The sequence below is a fragment of the Heterodontus francisci genome, chromosome 33, assembly GCF_036365525.1.
Source record: "Heterodontus francisci isolate sHetFra1 chromosome 33, sHetFra1.hap1, whole genome shotgun sequence".
In the NCBI taxonomy this organism is placed as follows: Eukaryota; Metazoa; Chordata; class Chondrichthyes; order Heterodontiformes; family Heterodontidae; genus Heterodontus; species Heterodontus francisci.
In genome coordinates, this window is record NC_090403.1 from 41,823,117 (window position 1) to 41,845,653 (window position 22,537).

The 22,537-nt window shown below is 42.9% G+C and overlaps 1 protein-coding gene across 3 annotated transcripts in view; it reads left to right on the plus strand.

Annotated features, from left to right (window-relative positions):
* The window catches only part of etv4 (ETS variant transcription factor 4), a 103,505-nt gene that overhangs the window by 66,754 nt on the left and 14,214 nt on the right, over positions 1 to 22,537 (plus strand). For 2 of the 3 annotated variants that reach the window (XM_068013355.1, XM_068013357.1), the window contains 3 exons: positions 9,256 to 9,324; positions 15,240 to 15,308; positions 20,887 to 21,056. In XM_068013355.1, coding sequence (XP_067869456.1) covers positions 9,256 to 9,324; positions 15,240 to 15,308; positions 20,887 to 21,056 — 308 coding nt within the window. The remainder of the gene's footprint in view (positions 1 to 9,255; positions 9,325 to 15,239; positions 15,309 to 20,886; positions 21,057 to 22,537) is intronic. The other variant, XM_068013356.1, reaches the window with a different exon arrangement.

The window sequence follows — 22,537 nt, forward strand, 5'->3', positions numbered from 1 at the left end:
TGGTACACAGGCTCAATACTGTTGCATATAGAATAACCAGGAAAACAAAATCACGGGGCTCATTGCAGTGGGCTCTATTTTAACGGGCGGCTGCATGGCAATGGGAGCAGCCGGCCCGTCTGGGAACAGCGGCAGGGAAGCTCAACCAGCTTTAGCAGCTGGGCCTCATTAACATGCTGCCTGCTTACTTCCTGCCTGACTGGAGATAGGAGAAAGATAAGTGCCTGGACGGGGGAGAACGAAGGTTATCTTATGGAGCCCTCAGGAGCATATAGAGGATTTATCATAAGATGTTATCCTGCACCTCATCTCTTGCCTTAATAACACAAGAGGTTCAAATGATACCATAAATCCACATACCGCAGTTTGAGCCATCTCCTCAACCCCAAGGTTTGCTATGAAAAACACTCCAGCCTGTTTTTTGGCCATCGTATTTTTGTAAAGATTTTTTGGCTCAAGGTACCTGACAGCCAATTAAGTGTTTTGAACTGCAGTCACTGTTGTAACATAGGGAAACTCAGCAACTAGTTTATGCACAGCAAGCTCCCACAAACAGCAATGAGACAAATGACCAGATAATCTTTTATGAGTGATAGTTGTCAAGGAATAAGTATTGGTCAGGACACTAAGATAAATCCCCTGATCCATAGGAGCTTTTACCTTCACCTGAGGCTAGACAGCACCTCAATTTAACATCTCATCCAAAGGATAATACCTCCTGCAGTACTATGCTGAGATGTGGCTTGAACTCATGATCTTCCTGAGTCGGGGTGAGAGCATGATCCCCAAGCCAAGGCTCATGGCCTTAAATTCTGGTTATGCCACTGAAAATGCAGCGGGATGGGAGCTTATATCCGCCCCAGCCTGGCCCAGTGCTGCCCTTGTCCCAAGTCACAGGGACATGGGGTTATTAAAGGGGTCAGACACACATACAATTACAAAGCACCTGCCCTGGGTAGGCCCAGAATTTCAGAGCAGCATCTTGCCACTCTAAAGGGAGTGACAGCGTTGTCCAAACAGAAAATTGTGCTTATAAAAATGATTTGACTTACAGTTGCCACTCAGAAATCAGCAATGTGGGCCCCAAATCTACCAGTATGTAATCCTGGGAAGAAAAGTGTGATTGCAACGTGTAGAAATATTTTACACAGTGCCAAAGGAGGTTGAACGTGGAGGAAATTCAGGACTGGTATTTTTCAGTTGTCGCTGATAATGCTGTGCAGTGACGTAAGAGCTAAATGTATCTGACTTTAACCAACACAAAACACCATCGGCAACTACGTCACAATCCCTTTTAATACTTCTAACAGTGCCTTGCATGGTCTGTTATGCCCAGTCCATTTGGTTCACAAAGTAACAAAAGGAAGGCTGACAGTGAAATCCGAGGTTTCTGCTGACATAAAACACGCAAACTTTACTCATGTAACCTGTGAAGTCATTAGCCAGGCTGTGCTAAATTGCTGTTTCTAACATCCTGACAGCCAGCTATTCTCTCACCTTTTAGTCTGTAATTTTTTTCAGAATTCTATGTTATCTTGTCTGATAATAAGGGGAAATGTGACTCTGATTTGATTTCTATCCTATGTACTCAAAAGTGGTAGACTTCAAATCCATATGTTGTCAGTTCACAACAAAGCCTCCAGGTTTATGGTTTAAACATATTTCATTTTATGCTTGTTGACAGATTGTGGTTTCATTTCTTGTTCCCTTTGTACTCGTTCACCTTTTAGGGATTGCGTACCATTGTTTTCTGCCAAATTAGCAAGGCCACTTTAATTAGAAAGCCTGTTAACAGACAGCCTGTCTATCTGTTGTTGATGTCCTTCAGGTAATGGAAGCTTGCAGCACTTATCCTCTCCATTGAGCTCTTTTGTTACATTGCCCTCAATGACTGCCCCTCCTCTGGGACCAGCCAGTAGGAGCTTGTTTTTCTGTGAATGGAGGCTGCAGCGTTTCATTCATAAAATGGAGGGTGAAAGACTAGAATTCCCAGATGGAATTTCTGCGGTGTAGTATTTCACCAGACGTTTCCTCTATAAGAGCACATGACTTCACCCGGACTAAATGAGCATGCCCAGTGAAACTGGAGACAGTGCTAAACAGTTCAGCTGCTAAAGACTTGACCAGATGTTAGTTCAGCTACAGCCCAGTGGAGTTGATTTGCCACGGCTTTCCTTTTCAAATAACAGTTTTTTTTTGCTTTCAATTTTCTGCTATTCTCTCCAGAAAGTGCTGACTTTTGCTGGGATGCAATTCCACAGATGGCAGGCAGCCTCTGGCACCAAATCCAAGTGGCTATTCGTTGTACATGAGCTTAAACAGTGTGCTGCTACAGGCTATTCATTCTGGGGAGGCATCACAGCAGACCCTAATCTGCTCACATCTGCTGGTACTGCATGTGCGTGGATAGTAGGAATCACTGGATAGTAATCAGGGGCAGGAACCCCAGGTTGATTTTCCTTCCTTTGCCTAGAGGTACTAAAGACAATTTTTGTACTCCTACAGAGAAACACGTTCGTAGTAGAAAGAGTTTGGGTCAAGAATGGCATGCAGGATTTTAAGGTATTTTCTGTAGGGGAAGATGGAGAGATAATGCATGCCAAAAAGACTTCCTCTCCCCTCCCCTCCTGGTCTATGTTGAGTAACTGAAGTCAGCCGAGCAGTTTGGGTTCTATAACTACTCCTCAGCCTCTGCTGCACTGTGAATCCATGGTGTTGAGTGATAGTAAGATCTGGGTTGGCAGTGGGTTTCTCTACAGTGCAATAGCCTGATGACATTCATTTACCTACATTCACACTGGTGGGTGTAATGGCTTTCGTTTGCTTTTGCATTTACTAATTCATGCACTCAAAGACTCTCAACATGAGTTACTGCCCCCAAGGGAGGGAGCGATAAAACCAGAGATTTCAGCAACGTGCAAGAGGCAGAAGCGACATAGAGAAGACCATAGGGTTGACTTTTTTTCACATTGCTGTCCCCTAATTCAGGCAGGAGTGGGAAGTGTGGCAGATAACCGTTCCTTCGACTCTGGGTGACTGACTACAACTTCTGGAACTTCCCGTTGGAATTCCGCTATATGTTCCTCAGAGCCCCATAACTAACCTTGGATCTTCCCTGCCCCGAGCACTTATCTTGTTCCAGGGACCATAATCTGCCCAAATATTCATAGTCATGTTGAAACTATACATCAATGACAGGAATGTATCATATCAGACATTTTCCATCCACTGCGTCAGCATTCCAGGGACGAAAAAGTGGGACTTCCACAAGAGCGGGCAATCTAGCCCCGTGCATCAAGTTCTGAAGACCTTATGACATTGTCACCCAAGCAGATTCAGTGGCCCAGCAAGCGAGCTTCCAAGCAGGGAAAACTTGGACTCACATTTTCTGTTTAATGTTCCTGCAAAATTTTATTTACAAAAAAAATGCTTTTACGAGTCTTCCCCACCCCCCTCCCGCTTTCCCAATTTACCAAAATAGGACCACTAACAGCTTTTTCTCTCTCTAGGTCAGGGATGGTAAGACCAAGATTAGAACCCTTACTGCAATCCCAAGTAAAATGAGTGAATCGTGCAAATGGAACTCTTCCAGATGCATATTTGGAAGGGGACCGATGGTATAGTTGTGTGATGACTAAGCCACAGTGCTCTATAATTATACTTCAGTACACATTATTCATTGTAATGATCCACAAATTCTCTCTGAAATCTAGCACAGGATTGAATTTTTTGATTTGTGGTCAGTGTTATTCCTTTAGTGGAAAAAAATCATTATGAATGGAGAGCTATTAGAGGGGAATTTCCTATTGTGCAGCCTTTGCATTGAATAGGTTGCCTTTTATGGTCTGAATTTATGGATCCATAAACTGTTTATACACCAGCTTTAGCCTGGACACACACTTGAATTTTCACAGCTTGATTAACCCTTTTGACGACCGGGAGTAGGCTGGAGTATTAATTTTATTAATCGATGTAAATGCATTGGACGCTGTTCAGAGGAGCTTCACTAGATTGATCCTGGAATAAGCAGGTTGTCTTATGAGAAAAGGTTGGACAGACTGGGCTTGTTCTCACTGGCGTTTAGAAGAGTAAGGGAATACTTAATTGAAGTTTGTAAGATCCTGAACGGTCTTGACAAGGTGGATGTGGAAAGGATGTTTCCTCTTGTGAGTGAGTTCAGAATAAGAGGGCACTGTTTTAAAATTAGGGGTCGCCCTTTTAGGACAGTGATGAGAATTTCTTTCTCCGAGGGTTGTGCGACTTTGGAACTCTCTGCCTCAGGTGTTGGTGGAGGCAGGGTCATTGAATATTTTTAAGGCGGAGGTAGATAGATTCTTGTTGGCAAGGGAATCAAAGGTTTTCGGCGGTAGATGGGAGTGTGGAATTTGAGACACAAACAGATCAACCATGATCTTATTGAATGGCGGAGCAGGCTAGAGGGGCCGAATGGCCTATCTCTGCTCTTAATTCGTATGATGTGCTTTAGGTACCTCCAATGGCTCAGTTGGGATGTGCGTGGCCATAAGTGTAACTGAGCCTCAAGACTGGCAAGGCCGGAGGTTTGATCACTGGTCTGTGCTGAGAGCTGATGTCAATCAGGAACAGCAGTAGATGTGCACAATTGGTTTCAGTGTCACTCAGAAATAAATTAGTTACATGCAGCGAATTGAGCTTTTTAAAAGGACATGCTAAATGCAACCCTGAATGGCTTAGTGAGCAAATGCACCATGTGTTGTGCTGAGCCCTACTGACGGCCAGTTTTCAGTTGAGTACTGAGTTAAGCAAGCTTATCTGGGGCAGTAAGCAATGGGTTATAATTGACCTCAGGAGGGGGTGACAAAGATTTAGTTCCTGATTGTGATCCATTGAAGGCCACTGGAACAATTTTTTAAAATTCTTTCATAACATGTGGCCATTCCTGCAGGACAGCATTTGTTGCCCATGCCCATCCCTAATTGTCCTTGACAGGTTGCTAGGCCATTTCAGAGGGCAGTTAAGAGTCGCTCACATTGCTGTGGGTCTGGAGTCACATGTAGGCCAGACCAGGTAAGGACAGCAGATTTCCTTCCCTAATGGACATTAGTGAACCAGATGGGTTTTTATGCCAATCGATGAAAGTTTCATGGTACCATTACTGAGACGAGCTTTCAATTCCAGATTTTTTTTTTTTGATTGCAAAGGTTGCACCATGGGAAATTCCCTTCTAATAGCTCTCCATTCATAATGATTTTTCTTCCACTAAAGGAATGACACTGACCACAAATCAAAAAGTTCAACCCTGTGCTAGATTTCAGAGAGAAATTGTGGATCATTACTGAAGTACAAATATAGAGCACTGTGGCTTAGTCATCACACAACTATACCATCAGTCCCCTTCCAAATATGCATCTGGAAGAGTTCCATTTGCACGATTCACTCATTTTACGTGGGATTGCAGTACAGGTTCCAATCTTGGTCTTTCCATCCCTGACCTAGGGAGGGGAAAAAGCTGTTAATGTTTCTATTTTGGTAAATTGGGTAAGTGGGAGGGGTTGCGGAAGCCTCGCAAAAGCATTTTTTTAAATAACATTTTGCAGGAACATTCAACAGAAAATGTGAGTCCAAGTTTTCCCTGATTGGAAGCTTGCTTGTTGGGCCACCGAGTCTTCTTGGGTGACAATGTCATAAGGTCTTCAGAACTTGATGCACGGGGCTAGATTGCCCGCTCTTGTGGAAGTCCCACTTTTCCATCCCCTGCAATGCTGACGCTGTGAATGGAAAATGTCTGATATGATACATTCCTATCATTGATGTATAGTTTCAACATGACTGTGACTAGTTGGGCAGACTATGGTCCCTGGAACAAGGTAACTGCTCGGGGCAGGGAATATCCAAGGTTAGTTATGGGGCTCTGAGGAACATATAGCAGAATTCCAGTGGGAAGTTTCAGAAGTTGTGGTCGGTCACCCAGAGCCAAAGGAACGGCTATCTGCCGCACTTCCCACCCCTGCTTGAATTAGGGTGACGGCAATGTGAAAAAAAATTAACTCTGTGGTCTCCTCTATGTCACTTATGCCTCTTGCATGTTGCTGAAGTCTCAGGACTGCATTTTTACCCTTCCAGTTTTATCACTCCCTATCCTTGGGGGCAGTAACTCATGCTGAGAGTCTGTGAGTGCATGAATTAGTAAATGCAAAAGCAAAAGAAAGCCATTACTCCCACCAATGTGAATGTCGGTAAATGAATAACATCAGGCTATTGCACTGTAGAGAAACCCACTGCCTACCCAGATCTTACTATCACTCAGCACCATGGAATCATGATGCAGCAGAGGCCACTGGAAAATACTTAGAAGCAACAAATCTGCCTGATTTTATTTTTGTCTTCAGCCCTGAAATGTTGAGAGTAGTTATAGAACCCAAACTACTTGGCTGACATCAGTTACCTCAACACAGACCAAGAGGGGCGGGGATAAAAACAGAAAGTGCTGGAAATACTCAGCAGGTCAGGCAGCATCTGTGGAGAGAGAAGCAGAGTTAACATTTCAGGTCTGTGACCTTTCATCAGAACTGGCAAAGATTAAAAAAGAATTAGGTTTTAAGCAAGTGAAGGGGGTGGGGGTAGTTTGGTGGGGAAGAGAACAAAAGGAAAGGTGTGTGATAGGGCAGAGGGAAGGAGAAATTAAGTAACAAAGATGTCATGGGACAAAGGCAAAGACAGAATTAATGCTGGTGGTGAAAGACAAAGCATTAGCCAGAGAGCGTATTAATGGCAGAGTAATGAGCAGCTCTGTCCAAAAGCACATGAAAAACAGGCACGTGTTTAAAAATAAAATAAAATAAAATGAGAAAAAAAAGAAAAATATTTTAAAAAGGCTAGTCATGCTCTGAAGTTATTGAACTCAATGTTCAGTCTGCAAGGCTGTAGAGTGCCTAATTGAAAGATCAGATGCTGCTCCTTAAGCTTGCGTGATGTTCACTGGAACACTGCAGCAAGCCAAGGACAGAAATGTGGGAATGAGAACAGAGGGGGCAGGTGTTGAAATGGCTAGCAACCGGAAGCTTGTGCTCATGCTCTCGGACTGAGCAGAGGTGGTCGCACAGTGGTCACCCAATCTACGTTTGGTCTCCCCAGTGTAGAGGAGACTGCATTGTGAGCAGTGAATAAAGTATACTAAATTCAAACAAGTACAAGTAAATTGCTGCTTCACCTGGAAGGAGTGTTTGGGGCCTTGGATGGTGAGGAGAGAGGGGGTAAAAGGGCAGGTATTGCACCTCCTGCAATTGCATGGGAAAGTGCCGTGGGAAGGGGATGAGGTGTTGGGGTGTTGGAGGAGTGAACCAGGGTGTCGAGGAGGGAACAGTCCCTTCAGATTGCTGACAGGGGAGGGGAAGGGAAGATGTGTTTGGTGGTGGCATCATACTGGAGGTGGCAGAAATGGCAGAAGATGATCCTTTGGATGTGGAGGCTGGTGGGGTGGAAAGTGAGGACAAGGGGAACCCTGTTGCGGTTCTGGGAGGGGGCGGAAGGGGTGAGGGCAGAAGTGCGAGAAATGGGTCGGACACAGTTGAGGGTCCTGTCAACCACAGTGGGGGGGATTCCTCGATTGAGGAAAAAGGAAGACATGTCAGAAGCGCTGTCATGGAAGGTTGCATTTTCAGAACAAATGTGTCGGAGGTGGAGAAACTGGAGGGGAGGGGACATCTTTTTGGCATGAGTTATCTTCCCCTACAGAAAATGCCTTAGAATCCTGCATGTCATCCCCCACCCAGACTTTTTATACTACAATTATGATTCTGTGTAGGAGTACAAAAATTGTCTTTAGTAACCCTATGCGAAGGAAGGAAAATAAACCTGGGATTCCTGCACCTGATTGCTATCCAGTGACTCCTGCTGGATCTGCATGTGCATGGATAGTAGATGAGAGCAGAGTTGGGCTCTGCTGTGTGATGCCTCCTGAGCATGGTCACCATTACTGATCTTTGGTTTTTATTCCAGATTTTTATTTAATTCTCTGAATTTAAATTGCCCAGCTGCCGAGGTGGGATTTGAACTTATGTCTCCAGATCATTAGTCCAAATCCCTGGATTATTAGTCCAGTAACACTCACTATGCTACCACACCCCGGGAGTCCATCAGTTTATGGTTACTTTTTTTATGGTTATTTTGTTCAAACTTCATTCTCTTTGTCTGTATTCTGGTTTTTATGTGATTGGGTTTACAGCACCTTTCAAAAATTAAGCATGTCCCAAAACACTTCTCAACCTATGAAGTACATGGCAGCAAGGTCCCACAAACAGCAATGAGATAATGGCCAGATAACTTGTTTCAACTTTTAGTTGAGGGATACATTTTGGCCAGGACACTGGGAGAACTTCCCTACTATTCTTCATATAGTGTCATGGGATCTTTTACGTCCATTGAGAGAGAAGACGGGACCTTAATTTGACTGTCGTCTGAAAAATGGAAACTCCAATAGTGCAGTCCCTTCCACCAGAGTGTCAGCCTAGGGCTTGAAGCTATGACTTCCTGACTTGGACTAAGAGTGCTACCACTGAACTAATATTAACAAATTGATCATTGAAGCATTTGTTATTCTAATTCAAGAATTTTAACATTTAAAAAAAATCAGCTTTCATACTTAATTCTGAACTGGTACTTACAGGAAACCAATTTAAAAATGGCTAATGGTGAAGTCAAAACTGTTTTTATTTATTCAGGCAATACAAATACTTTTTTCTCCTGCTGCCCTTTTTTTTCTACCAACTTTCACCCCTCCTGCTTCCTGAAGGTGTTGATTCTGATGGGTTAACATTGCACTAGCTATCTGTGCCAGGGGCCCTTTGGCATTCTTCACATGTGAGCCTAAATAGTGAGTGATTACAAGCTATTCATTCTGATGAAGCAGCACAGCACAATCCTGACAACCACACCAATGCATTTTCAGCTGGGATCAGCTTGATCTCAAATTGATCTCACTGTATTATGGAGCTTTTTAATAAGGGTGCAATTATATATAGTATACAATGCAATTTACACCTCACGTCTTTGTACTGCTTTTATGTCAATGATAGATTGTCCTTTTGCTGATGTTTGACGCGACATTTATACTGCTTAAGATTGATATGAATTAATAGCTACAATAGTGTCTACTTTGAGATGCAGCATATTGATCAATCTGTTAAAGTAGACAGACTTAAAGTTACTCATGCTCATGCTATACTGGTGAAACTGCAGGCATTCACTATAACCAGTAATGCTTTCCCTTTCCCCTAGATATTCCTGGCTGTCCTTCCATGTACATGCCTAATGAAGGTTATCCAACTCAGTCCAACAACCTGGAAGGTAAAATCATAGACTCAGCAGAATGACAGTTCTGTCAGGATACTAACTTCTCAAAATCAGAATAGCCATTTCACGGATGAGCAACGTACCAGTCTGTGAATTGTGTCTAATATCTAGTGCATGTGCATGTGTGTGAGATATTTATACTGGGACCAGCAGCGCAATGAACATTTCTAGTCTTGTACATTCCTATCTTTCCCTTTTAAAGCATCTGCTTGTATTAATTTTATTTTATTCAACAGTACATCCTGTTTTGTCTCTTGGAGAGTGATTAATTTTTTAAACATCTAACACAGGTGCATTGTTCAAGTAGGTGCTAGTTTAAATATACAATTTAATAAAGTTGCATGTCTTTCAGCTGATTGGCATGGGTGAAGGAATGGAATGCAATTTACTTGTGAAACTAATAGACACAGGTGTGGTGAATCATCTGACTAGCTATCAGTTCATTCATAAGGTTTCTTTTTGAGTTTTTTGATTGGCTGCAAACTATTCAGGAAATCAAGGCAATTAGGGATGAGCAATTAGCTGGCCTTGCCAGTGACGCCCACATCCCATGAATGAATAATTTAAAAAAATCATGATTCTGTGTTGAAGATGTACAATAACTTCTGTAACAAATCAAGTGAAGAAGTGCAAGAGTTTCCAATCTTCTCCCCTCCCATTTTGAAGGTGTTGCCTCACCTACCTAATGGCCAAGCGATTGATCTTCCAGTGTCAACTCAAAAAGTGAGTGTTGGCGGTATTGCTTGTTCGCCTCCATGGCCCAGACTCAATGAGGACAATTATACCATCCATACGCTATTCTAGCAGAGATCAGCTAATGCTGTATTGCCGTTGTGCAGTTCATTTCTGCATGAACAGTGCATTTACCAACTGAGCTATTGGGAAGCACATGAACGTACATTATGGAGATTGTTAATGTTGAACAGTAGATTCAGTACATCTCCTTACATCTGCCAGCTTTTCTCAACTTGCAATAGAATAACTCTTCACTCTGCACTCAGCACTCATCTGAGCATTAACTACAAAAGGATGGAGTCTCCTTGGAGAACTAGCACACAGAATCACTGATGTTTTCTGGTCAGGGGCCGCTATTTACTGCATTAGGCATTACTATGTGAATGCTTGGCATCAGGTGACAGGACCGTATCTCCAACACAGAAGTCCTCAAGGCAGCCAACATCCCCAGCTTATACACACTACTGAGTCAGCGGCGCTTGAGATGGCTTGGCCATGTGAGCCGTATGGAAGATGGCAGGATCCCCAAAGACACATTGTACAGCGAGCTCGCCACTGGTATCAGACCCACCGGCCGTCCATGTCTCCGCTTCATAGACGTCTGCAAACGTGACATGAAATCCTGTGACATTGATCACAAGTCATGGGAGTCAGTTGCCAGCATTCGCCAGAGCTGGCGGGCAGCCATAAAGGTGGGGCTAAAATGTGGCGAGTCGAAGAGACTTAGCAGTTGGCAGGAAAAAAGACAAAAGCGCAAGGGGAGAGCCAACTGTGTAACAGCCCCGACAAACAAATTTTTCTGCAGCACCTGTGGAAGAGCCTGTCACTCTAGAATTGGCCTTTATAGCCACTCCAGGTGCTGCTCCACACACCACTGACCACCTCCAGGTGCTTGCCCATTGTCTCTCGAGACAAGGAGGCCAAAGAAGAAGAAGATGTGAATTAGTCACATCAAAAAACATTGTGGAGCATAGCTGATGACCAGCCTATAAAAATGCCATGATCCAAGGCTTTCCTTGGCTTGTGGGACCTGAAAGTCATCTCGCTCTGTGGCAACTGGGGTTTAGACAGTGGCCTTTTGCCACTGCAGTTCAATTGAAATCAAGCCCACACTGATAGAATGAAAGTGAAGTGGACCTTGGGCAGTTTGAACCCAGTTCCTGCCAGTTAGCCCACAGCACAACATGACCCTCAATCTGGTACCGATTGGCACAAAATCATTAACCTTACACAGAGTGTGAGCTTGGACTGTTCAAAAAAATAGCTCTGGTGCTGTGTTAAAGGCACATTGTTGGTAGAGTGGCAAGATTGCATCACTGTGCAGCTGGCTGACGCTAGCACTGGATGCCAAAATAGGCAGAAGTGCTCCACTTGACCGCGCAGACAATCCTACAATTCATTTTTTTGATCAAAAATCAGTATCCGAGCAACCACACAGTACTAGCTGAGGAAGTGGGAAGAGGCAGAGTAACTACCCAAATGCAGCAATACTGGACACATTTTCAGTGCTAACACTACAATCTTTCCATCAGCCAAGATTTTAGAGACTCCATCAGTGATCTGTTAAAGCCTGTTATAGTGCTACCTTCATTACCTTTTCTAATGGAGTGGCCCCCGCCACCCCCCCCCCCCCCCCCCCACCCTCCCATAGATAATTGCTGATTCATCAAAAGTCCCCAAACTTGGTCTTGTGCGAATGGTACAGCAATAATCTAGGCACATGAATGAAGTCATGTATAATACAAAAAACAGATTGAATTTAATCTTTCAGTTGTCAGGTTCGTTTATGTCAGCACACGCTGTCCCTCAGAGGGCTCAGACTGCAAAAATTCTGGTGGGTAAAATAAAGTAAACAGATGATCAAGCTTCCACTGTATATCATTTTTTTTGAACATTGTGGCTGACAGATTTTGTTTGGTTTACCCAAAAGCCTATTTGCTTACAGATTAGATCAATGATAACCTGTATATTGGTTAATATTTATAACTGGGCCATTTATGTGCCTATTAAAAATGAAGAACTTCATTTTTGGAAGCAATATTTAATGATTTGTAAGAAAGCAACATGGTTTCATGTATTTGGGGAATTTAGAGAGGGTGACGTCTTTAAAAATATAAAGAAACAGGATATTCCACAGAAATTATCAACTAACTAGGTACCTGAGAATTTGTGTGTGTAATGACTGTGAGGTTGGGTGGATTGTTCACCCATTTTGAAAACTGGGTCTATCCAGATCAGATCTGTGGTATTAGGGTAACTGGAGGGGGTCAACTACAAAAGAAACAAATATTACAGAAGAACGGGAGGAAAGTTATCCATCCCACTGAATTACCTCTTAGTTTTTATTGTGCATTTGAAGTGTGTATATAATGGCTGTTTATTACCACATTGGGACAAATTAGGATCGTGAAATTGCTCAGCCTAACAGCACAAAAGAAAACTGACAAAAATTGACAATTTATCATTACTTTAGTTGTCTCAACACTTTGAATTAATTGACAACTTCCTGCCAGCTTTAACTGTTTAACTGAAGAAATGAATTTTATAAAATACAGGGAATAAAGAACAATATTCTTTGCGGTTGTTTTTAATGAAGGTACTGCATCATCTTTAGACCACTGGAGAAACAGCTGATGGTCGTGGGCCAGAGGGTAGCACCTTCCAAATCATTTCCCCTTTACTGAGTCTTATCCGCATGACCCTGAACGACCTCTGTTAAGCTGCTGCTAATATACCAAGGGAGCAGCCAATTTCCTGCCTCAGGCCCTGGCTACCTTTCCCACATTCTGCTGTTACAACCCTCCCTGAACTTCCACCTCCAAAGCTGCCACTTCCCTTCCCAAGAGGGTCGCTGCTTCCTTTCCAATGCTGGCGTTAACCTTCCTGAACCTGCAGTTTCTCTCGCCTGCCCCAAGCCACCTCACCCACAGGTCCAAGCTTCCTGTCCATTAATCAACTCCTGCAGCAATTTTTATCTTGCTACCTGAAATTTCCTTCTGTGGCCTAAATCCAAATCCTTCTCACTTGCACAGATACCAGATGGTAAGTTGCTATTCATCAGAAGAAGGGGGAAGATAAGTTGGGTGATTTTTTAGAACCAACTGGAGATCCAAAATCCATGGTTGATTGACCGGACTATCTAAAATTTGCCAAGAATTAAAGCACCAGCTTCTTGCAATCTCATCTAAATGTAGCAGGCTTTTAGAATTTATCTCCAACATTCTTGTAATGTTTTATTTGGCCATGTCCAATTGATTGCGGTTAAACTGTTGATTTATATAAGTGCAAGTTGCTAGTTTAGGTATAGTAACTGAGCTCATTAGGCAATCGCCTTGTTTATGAATAGCACAGGTTCTTTACGATTACAATAGAAAATGTCACTTGATATATTTTTTGACAAATGTGATGAATTAAACCAACAGGCTGAAAACATTATTAACAAGTGTGGCCAGAGGTGCTGTCCTTTGAATGAGAAATTAAAATTTCCTACTCAACAGGATGTTTAAAAAAAAGCCCGTCGCCGGAAGTTCAAGAGGAAGCAGTGGCCATGCCCACGGGCTGGAAAGACAGGGATGAGCCCGCCTTAGCCGGCCCTGGAAGTCACGACTGCATTTTGCATGGCTCGGGCAATTAATTACCTGCAATTGTGACTTCTGCCCCCCTGAGGCAGAAAGTCCCGCCTCCAAGAGCTGCTGGCCAATCAGAGGTCTGGCAGCTCTTCAGCCGCAGCAGTCCCACCGGGGGCGGTGGCCATTGCTGGGACTGCATACATCAAGAAGAGGCACTATGGACAGCGGCCTCGGAAGCAGCTAAGTGGGGTTGGAGCTCACTGGGGCCAATCCGCCATGCCCTTGCGAGTGGCTGGGGTGGGGAGTCAATTGAGAGGGCGGGGGTTTGGTGTTCCAATAGGGGGCCTCCAGAACAAGGAACATAATCTTAAAATTAGTGTTAGGCATTTTAGGAGTTAAATCAAAAAGCATTTCTTCATGCAAAGGGTAGTGAAAATCTGGAACTCTCCCCAAAAGGTGATGGATGTTGGTTCAATTGAAATTTTCTAGGCTGAGATCAATATATTTTTGTTGCCTAAGAGTAGCAAGGAATATCGAACAAAGGCAAATAAATAGAATTGAGGTAGAGATGAACCATGATCTAATTGACAGCAGGACTGGCTTGAAGGACTGAACGGCTTACTCCTGTTCCTAAAGGTACAGTGCTTGATTTGGCAATTAGCACAGATATCTAATGGGCAGAGTCAGGTCTTCTATGCTCCACTCATAAATTCAGATATTATAAAAGTAGAGTTCTTTGTACCTCAAGTCTCATTTAGAATGATAGAATTTTACAACACAAGAGGTGCCCATTCAGCCCAGCTGGCCTATTCTCTGGAATCATTTTGGTTGATTGCCCTGCTCTCTCCCCATACCCTTTTACATTTCTCTTTTTACAGAAGTGCTGATGGAAAATAATTGCAATTTCAAAATAAATCTTAATGAAAAAAAGATCATGAATGTAACTAACCACTGCAATTGTTAAGCAAATATAAAGGATATAGTTACCAAAGTCAACATGTGGACTGCAAATCTAAAGTTAAGCCACTACACGTGTGACTTATTCTGAAGTGGACATGAAACAATTATAACATTACAGATCTTCTGATGTCCATTGTTAGGGTACAGCTCAATCTGAACAGAGGCAATTTACATCCTCAAAAGAGTTCAGCAATTCAGGCCCCCTCATTTAAAAAGAATTGTTGGCCCTGCGGTCAAATTAGATCCCCCTTAAAAATGTAAATGTATCAAGAGGAACGTTGCCAAGATTCTAAGAATTTCTTCATAAAGCCCCATCTATCTCTATCCCCTGGAAATGTTGTTGTTACTGAGCAGTGCAATCAACACTTCAAAGTTAAGCATTACATCTTCTTGAACACTACAAGAAGTGATTACTACAGTTGAATTCTATTGCATTACAGCATAAATCACTGACTCAAAAGTCAATATAACTTCACTCCACCATTGTTATGCATCTATCCTCACCACTTCTCTTCCATCTTCAGTCACTCACTGAGATTAATTTTTCACCAATCAGCTTTTATCATTCAAATCAGGTGCAGTTGGCAAGGCATTGGATTGAGGCAAGCAATAATAACATTGATAATTGTGCTCTTTACATTCCAGGCTTTTCATATGAGAAACAGCTGAGACCTTACAGCGACGATGTCTCTGTGGTTCCTGACAAACTTGAAGGTTAGGACTTTAACTGTATCACAATGGCTGAATGGTACACCAATTTTTCAATAAACTGAAAATCAAAAACTCTGGTTTATGGTGTGAAATGTTTAAGTTTTATTCTATTTTCAATAGCATTTATTTTTCTAATATTCATTAAACATGCAGAATTTGAAGAAACAAAGCAACTCTCCAGGTTGCCCAATTTCTACTGGAGGCTGTGGTGTTAAATGCATAACTTTCCATGACGTGTACTGTTTTCACAGTACATGAACAATGTTAACATCAACTGTTCATTCATTCAATTCCTCAATAGTTTTGGACTGTTGGTTTCTAGTCCTACAGGTGTAGGGTTGAAAACCAGGGTGCGCTTTTAGAATGGTTCAGTTTTCATTGCCCAACCGTTTGCCAGTTGTGCCTTCAGCCATCATGGCCCTAAGGCTCTGGAATTCCATTGTTAAACCTCTCTGCCTCTCTACCTCTCTTTCCTCCTTTAAAACATTCCTTAAAACCTACCTCTTTGACCAAACTTTTGGTTACCAGTCCTAACATCTCCTTATGTGGCTTGGTGTCAAATTTTTGTTTGATAATCGCACCTGTGAAGTGCCTTGGGACATTTTACTGTGATAAAGGCGCTGTATAAATACAAGTTGTCGTTCAAACATACAATCTTAATTTATGCTGCTCAATCTCACTGTTTTCCACTCAAGGAAAAGCATTTAATTGAAACATATACGCAGAGCTCCACTCACTGGCCTCCAATGGCTAGTGAAATTTCCAATTTAGAGATGAGCCAAAAGACTATCTGGGTTCTGGTTAACTTCAATTTTCATTTCAAAGTTGACTCAGTACCAAGTGCTGTCATACTGTGAAGCTGGAGTGGTGCGAGACTACCTTTTGGAGATGGTCTCACACTTGATGCTGAATTGATGCCAGTTTGGCTGCAAATACATTGTGATTCCTGTGTCATTACAAATGTTGCTTTGTGAGAATGCAAAATGTGCAGAATAACTGCACAATAAGCAGGGCCAAATTTCCATTTTCATTACTGGAGATTTTGAGATTTTTGCTGTTTTGAGTATCACAGCACTTCAGTCTATTCTGAAAACCATAAACCAGTGCATTAACAAGTTCTTTTCCGTGCAACCTCTTCTACTGATCTTGAATATGAAGTGCTTTTGAGCTGTAGTATCCTGACGCGTCTGGATCTGATTGAAATTGTGGGGGGATAAAACAAGCATACCATATAACTGATTGGGATGCCCTTTGGTTACAGAAAAAATCCTGGTAGTTTATCTTGGATATCTCAGCACACTGTGCCTTACTTTGATTAATAAAGAGCAGTAGACTGTGCTTCTTCAATTAAGGAAAAGCAATACCTCCAATGACCACATGATCAGTTGTTGTTTGGACACAGCCTGAATATTCAACTGTGCTTTTGAAAACATTTTCATAATAGGAAATCTGTCAGTTTAAAAAAAAATATCTTTTAGTCTTGCATCGAGCAGACATCCATCACACTTGATGTCAGACATCCAAAGTACCCATCGCACTTTCACCTGATCAGTTCAAATGTCATAATCATAAAACAGTATCCTTGACCAAATAATCTAAAAAATATTTTAAAAGAGGAATAATACAGTAATTCCTGCTGTTTACTTTCTGACCTCGCTAACCGGTTCTCATCCAAAGAGACGAGGTACAGATTTACAAACAGCTGGTGATTTAGAGAAACCTCCCTCTGTGACTTCAGCTGACCTCAGAATGTGCTTACTTAGACCACAAGAAATCAGTTAGTACTTTCTAAACATTTTGGGGTAAATTTTTTGACTTACTTAATTATTCTTTGCCCCACCCACTTAACAAGCACAGATAGATTTGCTAATAGGGATCCTCCCAACTGATGTGTTTGGAACAGGAGGGTGGCCCACGAAGAAATGCCAAGCTGGTCAGGCTGTCTAAGAGCTGCTGCTTGCCCTCCTGCCAGCACCTACATTTCCCTCAACTGCAGAGTGAGACCTTGGTTTGGCAGACAGTGTGCTGATGGAGGCTTGTCTTCCCAAAGGAAGCTGCACCAGCAGACCCCAGTGACCTCACTATGAAATGTGAATGGCTACCCAGCTGCTTTGCTGGCAGTTTCTTCAGAAACAGCCCAATTACACAACGTACTTCTTTACATGGTACTGGAAGAAAGCATGCCAGAGTGATCAAGAGCCAGTATTACCTGATTTGTCACACCCACCATGCATTCTCATCAGGTTCTGGTACAATTACCTGATAGGAACCTGGGGACTTGTCTTCTTAGGATTCGGGTCAGCAGGGAGGCTAATGCAAAGGTATACCATCACCTCCAAAAACTTCAAAGCACAGGGCTGACACATGCAGGAGCAGTCACAGTCAACTATGGTGTAAAACTTGGATACATCCCCTTGCAAAGCTGACCTCTGGGAGTGGCACTGAAGGCAACCCTCTTTGCAAGCACCACCTCATCTTAAGCAGCTATTAAACAAGGGTTGGGTGCTGGGATGCTCCATCACTTGCAGACCCTTGCCTGCACCTAGAGTTCCCTTTACCTTGGTTCCCTTGGTCTGTTCCTTTAGCAGTGGCAAAGGCTGGTATTGGGCTGAGATGTCTTTTATGTTTTTACCTCCCCCCCACCCATTGTGACACTCCCCTTTTCATTGTCTTTTAAATGTACTGTACACACAATTCTCATTTCCTACCTCATGAGGGGTAATTTTCATCTTCACCATTTGGGCAGTAAACTGGCAGAAATAAATAAAACTCGACAGGTTCTATAAAGGGCAGGTGATCCACTCCACAAATTTACCATCCAAGGGCAAAGGTGAAAGAAAATTACCTTCACTAGTGCCTTCCCTAGACTGACCAAGTTTGCACCTTCTCATTTGAATGCAAATGAGTATAGATCAAAGAATCAAGTGCCATTTGCACCTGACTTTTCAGGTGGGATCATCTCCAGTTCTAAACCAAAAAAAAATCATCTACAAGTCACCCGAAATGGTGTTCAGCCACAATGGAACAGGAGGGAGTAAAAGTTATAGCGACAATGTCAATATTTTCCCTCCTTGTCTGAACATCCCACACAATGGCCAACTAGGGAACTATGACAAGCAAGTCTGAATGTGCTGTTGCCCTGGAACAGAAATCCTTCTTGAATTTGAGGTCTATAGTAAGATTCTTGCATCACATCCACAAACAATAAAGACTACAAGAATTTTCCCGTTTCTCCAGAATGCACTGCAATAACAGTGTTCCACGTGTACACTGAGCTTTGAAACATCAAATATAATTTGTGGGAATGAATGAATAGCCCAGACTAGTGATTTCATCCAGTTCAAACACTGCAAAGACAGCCAATGCAATCATACCCTTAATTGGCTCAGCTTGATAAGCTGCCTACCATAAGCTCAAAATCAAGTTGTCATATTTCAGTTCATGTCATTGTCAAAGGAGTAGGAAGGTAAAGGAGACAATACAGATATTAATTTATCTTTACTTAGCTCAGTTACACCATACAATCAATTTTGGTGAAAGGGAAGGGAGATTGCCATGGAAGTTGATTTTTAACCTTGGCACCATCATCCCTAAAAGTTGTGAGTGATCCAAGTAGAAGTTGTTAATACAGCTCTTTCACAAACCAAGCTGTACCTAGTTATTCCTGGCTGGGCACATTTCCTTTAATGTACTCAAGTGGATTTTCCATTGGAAACAGTGGCTCAGCCTGACTCCAGTGGGAATGGAGTTTATTACCAATTGCTGAATGCAGTCCAGCACAGGAGCCTCACAATGAAGTGTGAACATAGCTATTGTGTTGTGTAATATTCAGCTTTTTTCCCCAGCACGTTATTTCACATGACCTATGAGGGAAGTGCTTGTTTCAGACTTCCTCTAGGCCTCTGTTGGTCAGTTTATTGCATCAAACCATCAACGTGCAGTCTGCTTTTGTCTGTTTCTTTGCTTCTGATGCTTTAATATTAAAGTGAAAGGTTTAAAACCCAAATATTTAATGAATAATTTACTTCCCCACCACCACCTTCTTGATGCTAGGAGGTGTTTGAATTTGATGATGAAAAGATGGTAAAAATTCTTCCTAAGCTTCTACACACTCTTGTTTCTGCACCCTCACCATATTGAAATTAAGACTCATCTCACTTTCTCCTACTCTAACCTATACTTTCCCTGGATTTCAAAATGATGGAATTCCACATTTCCTTCAGTGTTGCTTCCCTATTACAGCTGTCAAACTTTAAAAAAAAGAAGCTTGCCATCACCAAAGCACTACTTCTTGATTGATCTAATCTCTAACCTATATTTTCCATGATAAACATCCTCTCTGTCTGACTGTGGTGCACTATTCCAGTTGCCTTGACTTTGCTGTAGTTTTTAACATGGTTCACCATCTATCCTCCTCTGCTGCCTCTCCTGTTGTCCAACTCAGTGGGACTGCCCTTGCATGGCTCCGTGCTACCTGCTCCAACGCAGCCACTGCATCTCTGGTGATGGCTTCTCTTTCCAACCCTACAGTCTGCTCTGGAGGTCAGTTTGCATTCCTGTGTTGGTGGCACCCAACATATACGAACATACGAATTAAGAGCAGGAGTAGGCCACTCGGCCATTCAATAAGTTCATGGCTGAACTGATTACACCACGTTTTCACTACCCCAAATAACCTTCCACCCTCTTGCTTATCAAAAATCTATCTACCTCTGCCCTAAAAATATTCAAAGACTCTGCTTCCACTGCCTTTTGAGGAAGAGAATTCCAAAGACTCACGACCCTCTGAGAGAAAAAATTTCTCCTCATCTCTGTCTTAAATGAGCGACCCCTTATTTTTAAACAGTGACCCCTAGTTCTAGATTCCCCCACAAGAGGAAACATCCTTTCCACAGCCACCCTGTCAAGACCTCTCAGGATCTTATATGTTCCAATCACGTCACCTCTTCTAAATTCCAGCTGGTACAAGCCTAGCCTGTCCAATCTTTCCTCGTAAGACAACCTGCCCATTCCAGGTATTAGTCTAATAAACCTTTTCTATACTGCCTCCAATGCATTTACATCCTTTCTTAAATAAGGAGACCAGTACTAGCTCATCCACCACGAATATGAATCTGTCTTGGAAGAATTGCAACTTCCTTCAACTGAACATCGGGAAGAACAAAACTGTGTTTTTTAATCACCTTCTCCTGCCTGGGCTTCTCCTTCAGGCTGAACAGAAGGGTGTTTGTTCAATGCTGAGCTAAGCTGCATGCCCCACATCCTCTCCGTCTCTAACACTAATCCCTTTGGTTCCAACATCAGCTCCAGGACAGCTGTAACCCCCTTTCCCTAAACCTCAAAACTGTGGAACCACTTGCAACTCTCAATGTTCCTTCTCTCCTATAATCTACAAAGTTTAAAAAAAAGCCCAAGCTTAATGTCACCTAATCATAACTACTTAATGCATCTCATGCTGTCTTGTGTTCTTTTCAACCATTGTCTGTTCTGCTGTATGGGCGTTTGCCTGATATAATTCTGTTAATTTGTTTGGTCGTTTCACCCAGCAAGGTGAATTTAGTATTTTGTTTTCATTTGGCAGGTGACATCAAGCAGGAGATCAATACATATCGCGAGGGTCCTTTATACCAGCGCCGGGGGTCTCTCCAGCTGTGGCAGTTCCTAGTTGCACTCCTGGATGATCCAGCTAACTCTAACTTCATTGCTTGGACAGGTCGAGGCATGGAATTCAAACTTGTTGAACCAGAAGAGGTTAGAAAATAGTTGAATTTTGTTTCTTGTAAAATGGCTAATACATTTTTCCCAGGCATTGCTCATAGGCTAAGGAATGAAAGTCTGGAACCTGTTGGGAGGAGGCAGCTGAGACAGACTGGGTATCAAGCAGCAGCATGAGACCAGGGAGTGGCTGCTGCTGCAAAGGGAAGCATGATATGGAATGAAGGGCAAGCAAGAGTTGAGCCCATCACACAGATTGGGAGCTCTGGATAACGAGAAAAAGGATAGTGGGATGCCTGAGGAGGGAGAGGCAGGAAGTGTAGGTGGTGGAGTTGGCAATGGGTTTCCAGGTGATCGTCAGACAAATTATGACTTGCCTCTTTCTTTTCATGTGTTTGTCGGGCTATATCTAGAAAACAAACAGCTTGATTTTAATGTAGAAAAATATCCAAAAATGCTTCAGAGAAATCTAATTTTATAAAATGGATGCTGAACCAAAGAAGGAGCTGTTAAGGTTTACCAAACCTTGGTCAGAAAAGTGGGTTTTGAAGAGGCTCAAAGCAGGAGAGCGCTGGAAAGACAGAGAGGTTTAGGAAGGGGGTTTCAGAGTATCAGTCCTATGGAGCTAAAGATGCAGTCACCAAAAATGGGCCAAAGGGGTGAGGGGGATGCACAAGGACACTGAGTCAGAGGAATGAGAGTCGGGGGAGGGGTTGGGGGTAGGGTCTGCAAAGTTGGAAAGGGTGTAAAGGTCTGGGAAAAAGGTGAGGAGCATTGGAAGGAGCAAATGTGATATGCGAGGACTCTGGGAAAGGGATAGCAGGGTCTGATAGGAAAAAGAAAGACTTGCATCTATATAGAACCTTTCACGACCACCAGACATCCCAATGTGCTTTAAGCCAATGACATTCTTTTGAAGTGTAATCACTGTTGTAATGTAGGAAACACTGCAGCCAGTTTGCACACAGCGAGCTCCAACAAACAGCAATGTAGTAATGACCAGATAATTTGTTTTTGTGATGTTGATTGAGGGATAAATATTGACCAGGACACCGGGATAACTCCCCTACTCTTCTTTGAAATAGTGCCATGGGTTCTTTAAGGTCCACCTGAAAGAGCAGATGGGACCTTGGTTTAACATCCCGTCCAAAAGGCAGCACCTCCAACAGTGCAGCACACCCTCAGTGTTGCACTGGAGCATCAGCCGTGATTTTTGTGCTCAAGTCCTAGAGTGGGACTTGAACCCACAACCTCACAAGTGAAAGTGTTACCAACTGAGCCATAGTTGACACTGAGGAGGGGAAGGGTCGTCTGGGTATGGCAACAGGGAGAGTGTTAGAGAGTAGGAGTGGAAAGGGGAGGTCCCAGCATATTAGAGAGGCTGCTAGGCATGGTAGGGATGGGATGTGTCGGTACTGGGATGGCACGGGAGCAGTTTTACGGAGTTCTGTTGCCAAAAGTACAATGATAAAATGTTTTCCAACAATAGGTCAAGCCAGTAGGGGGGAGGCATGAGT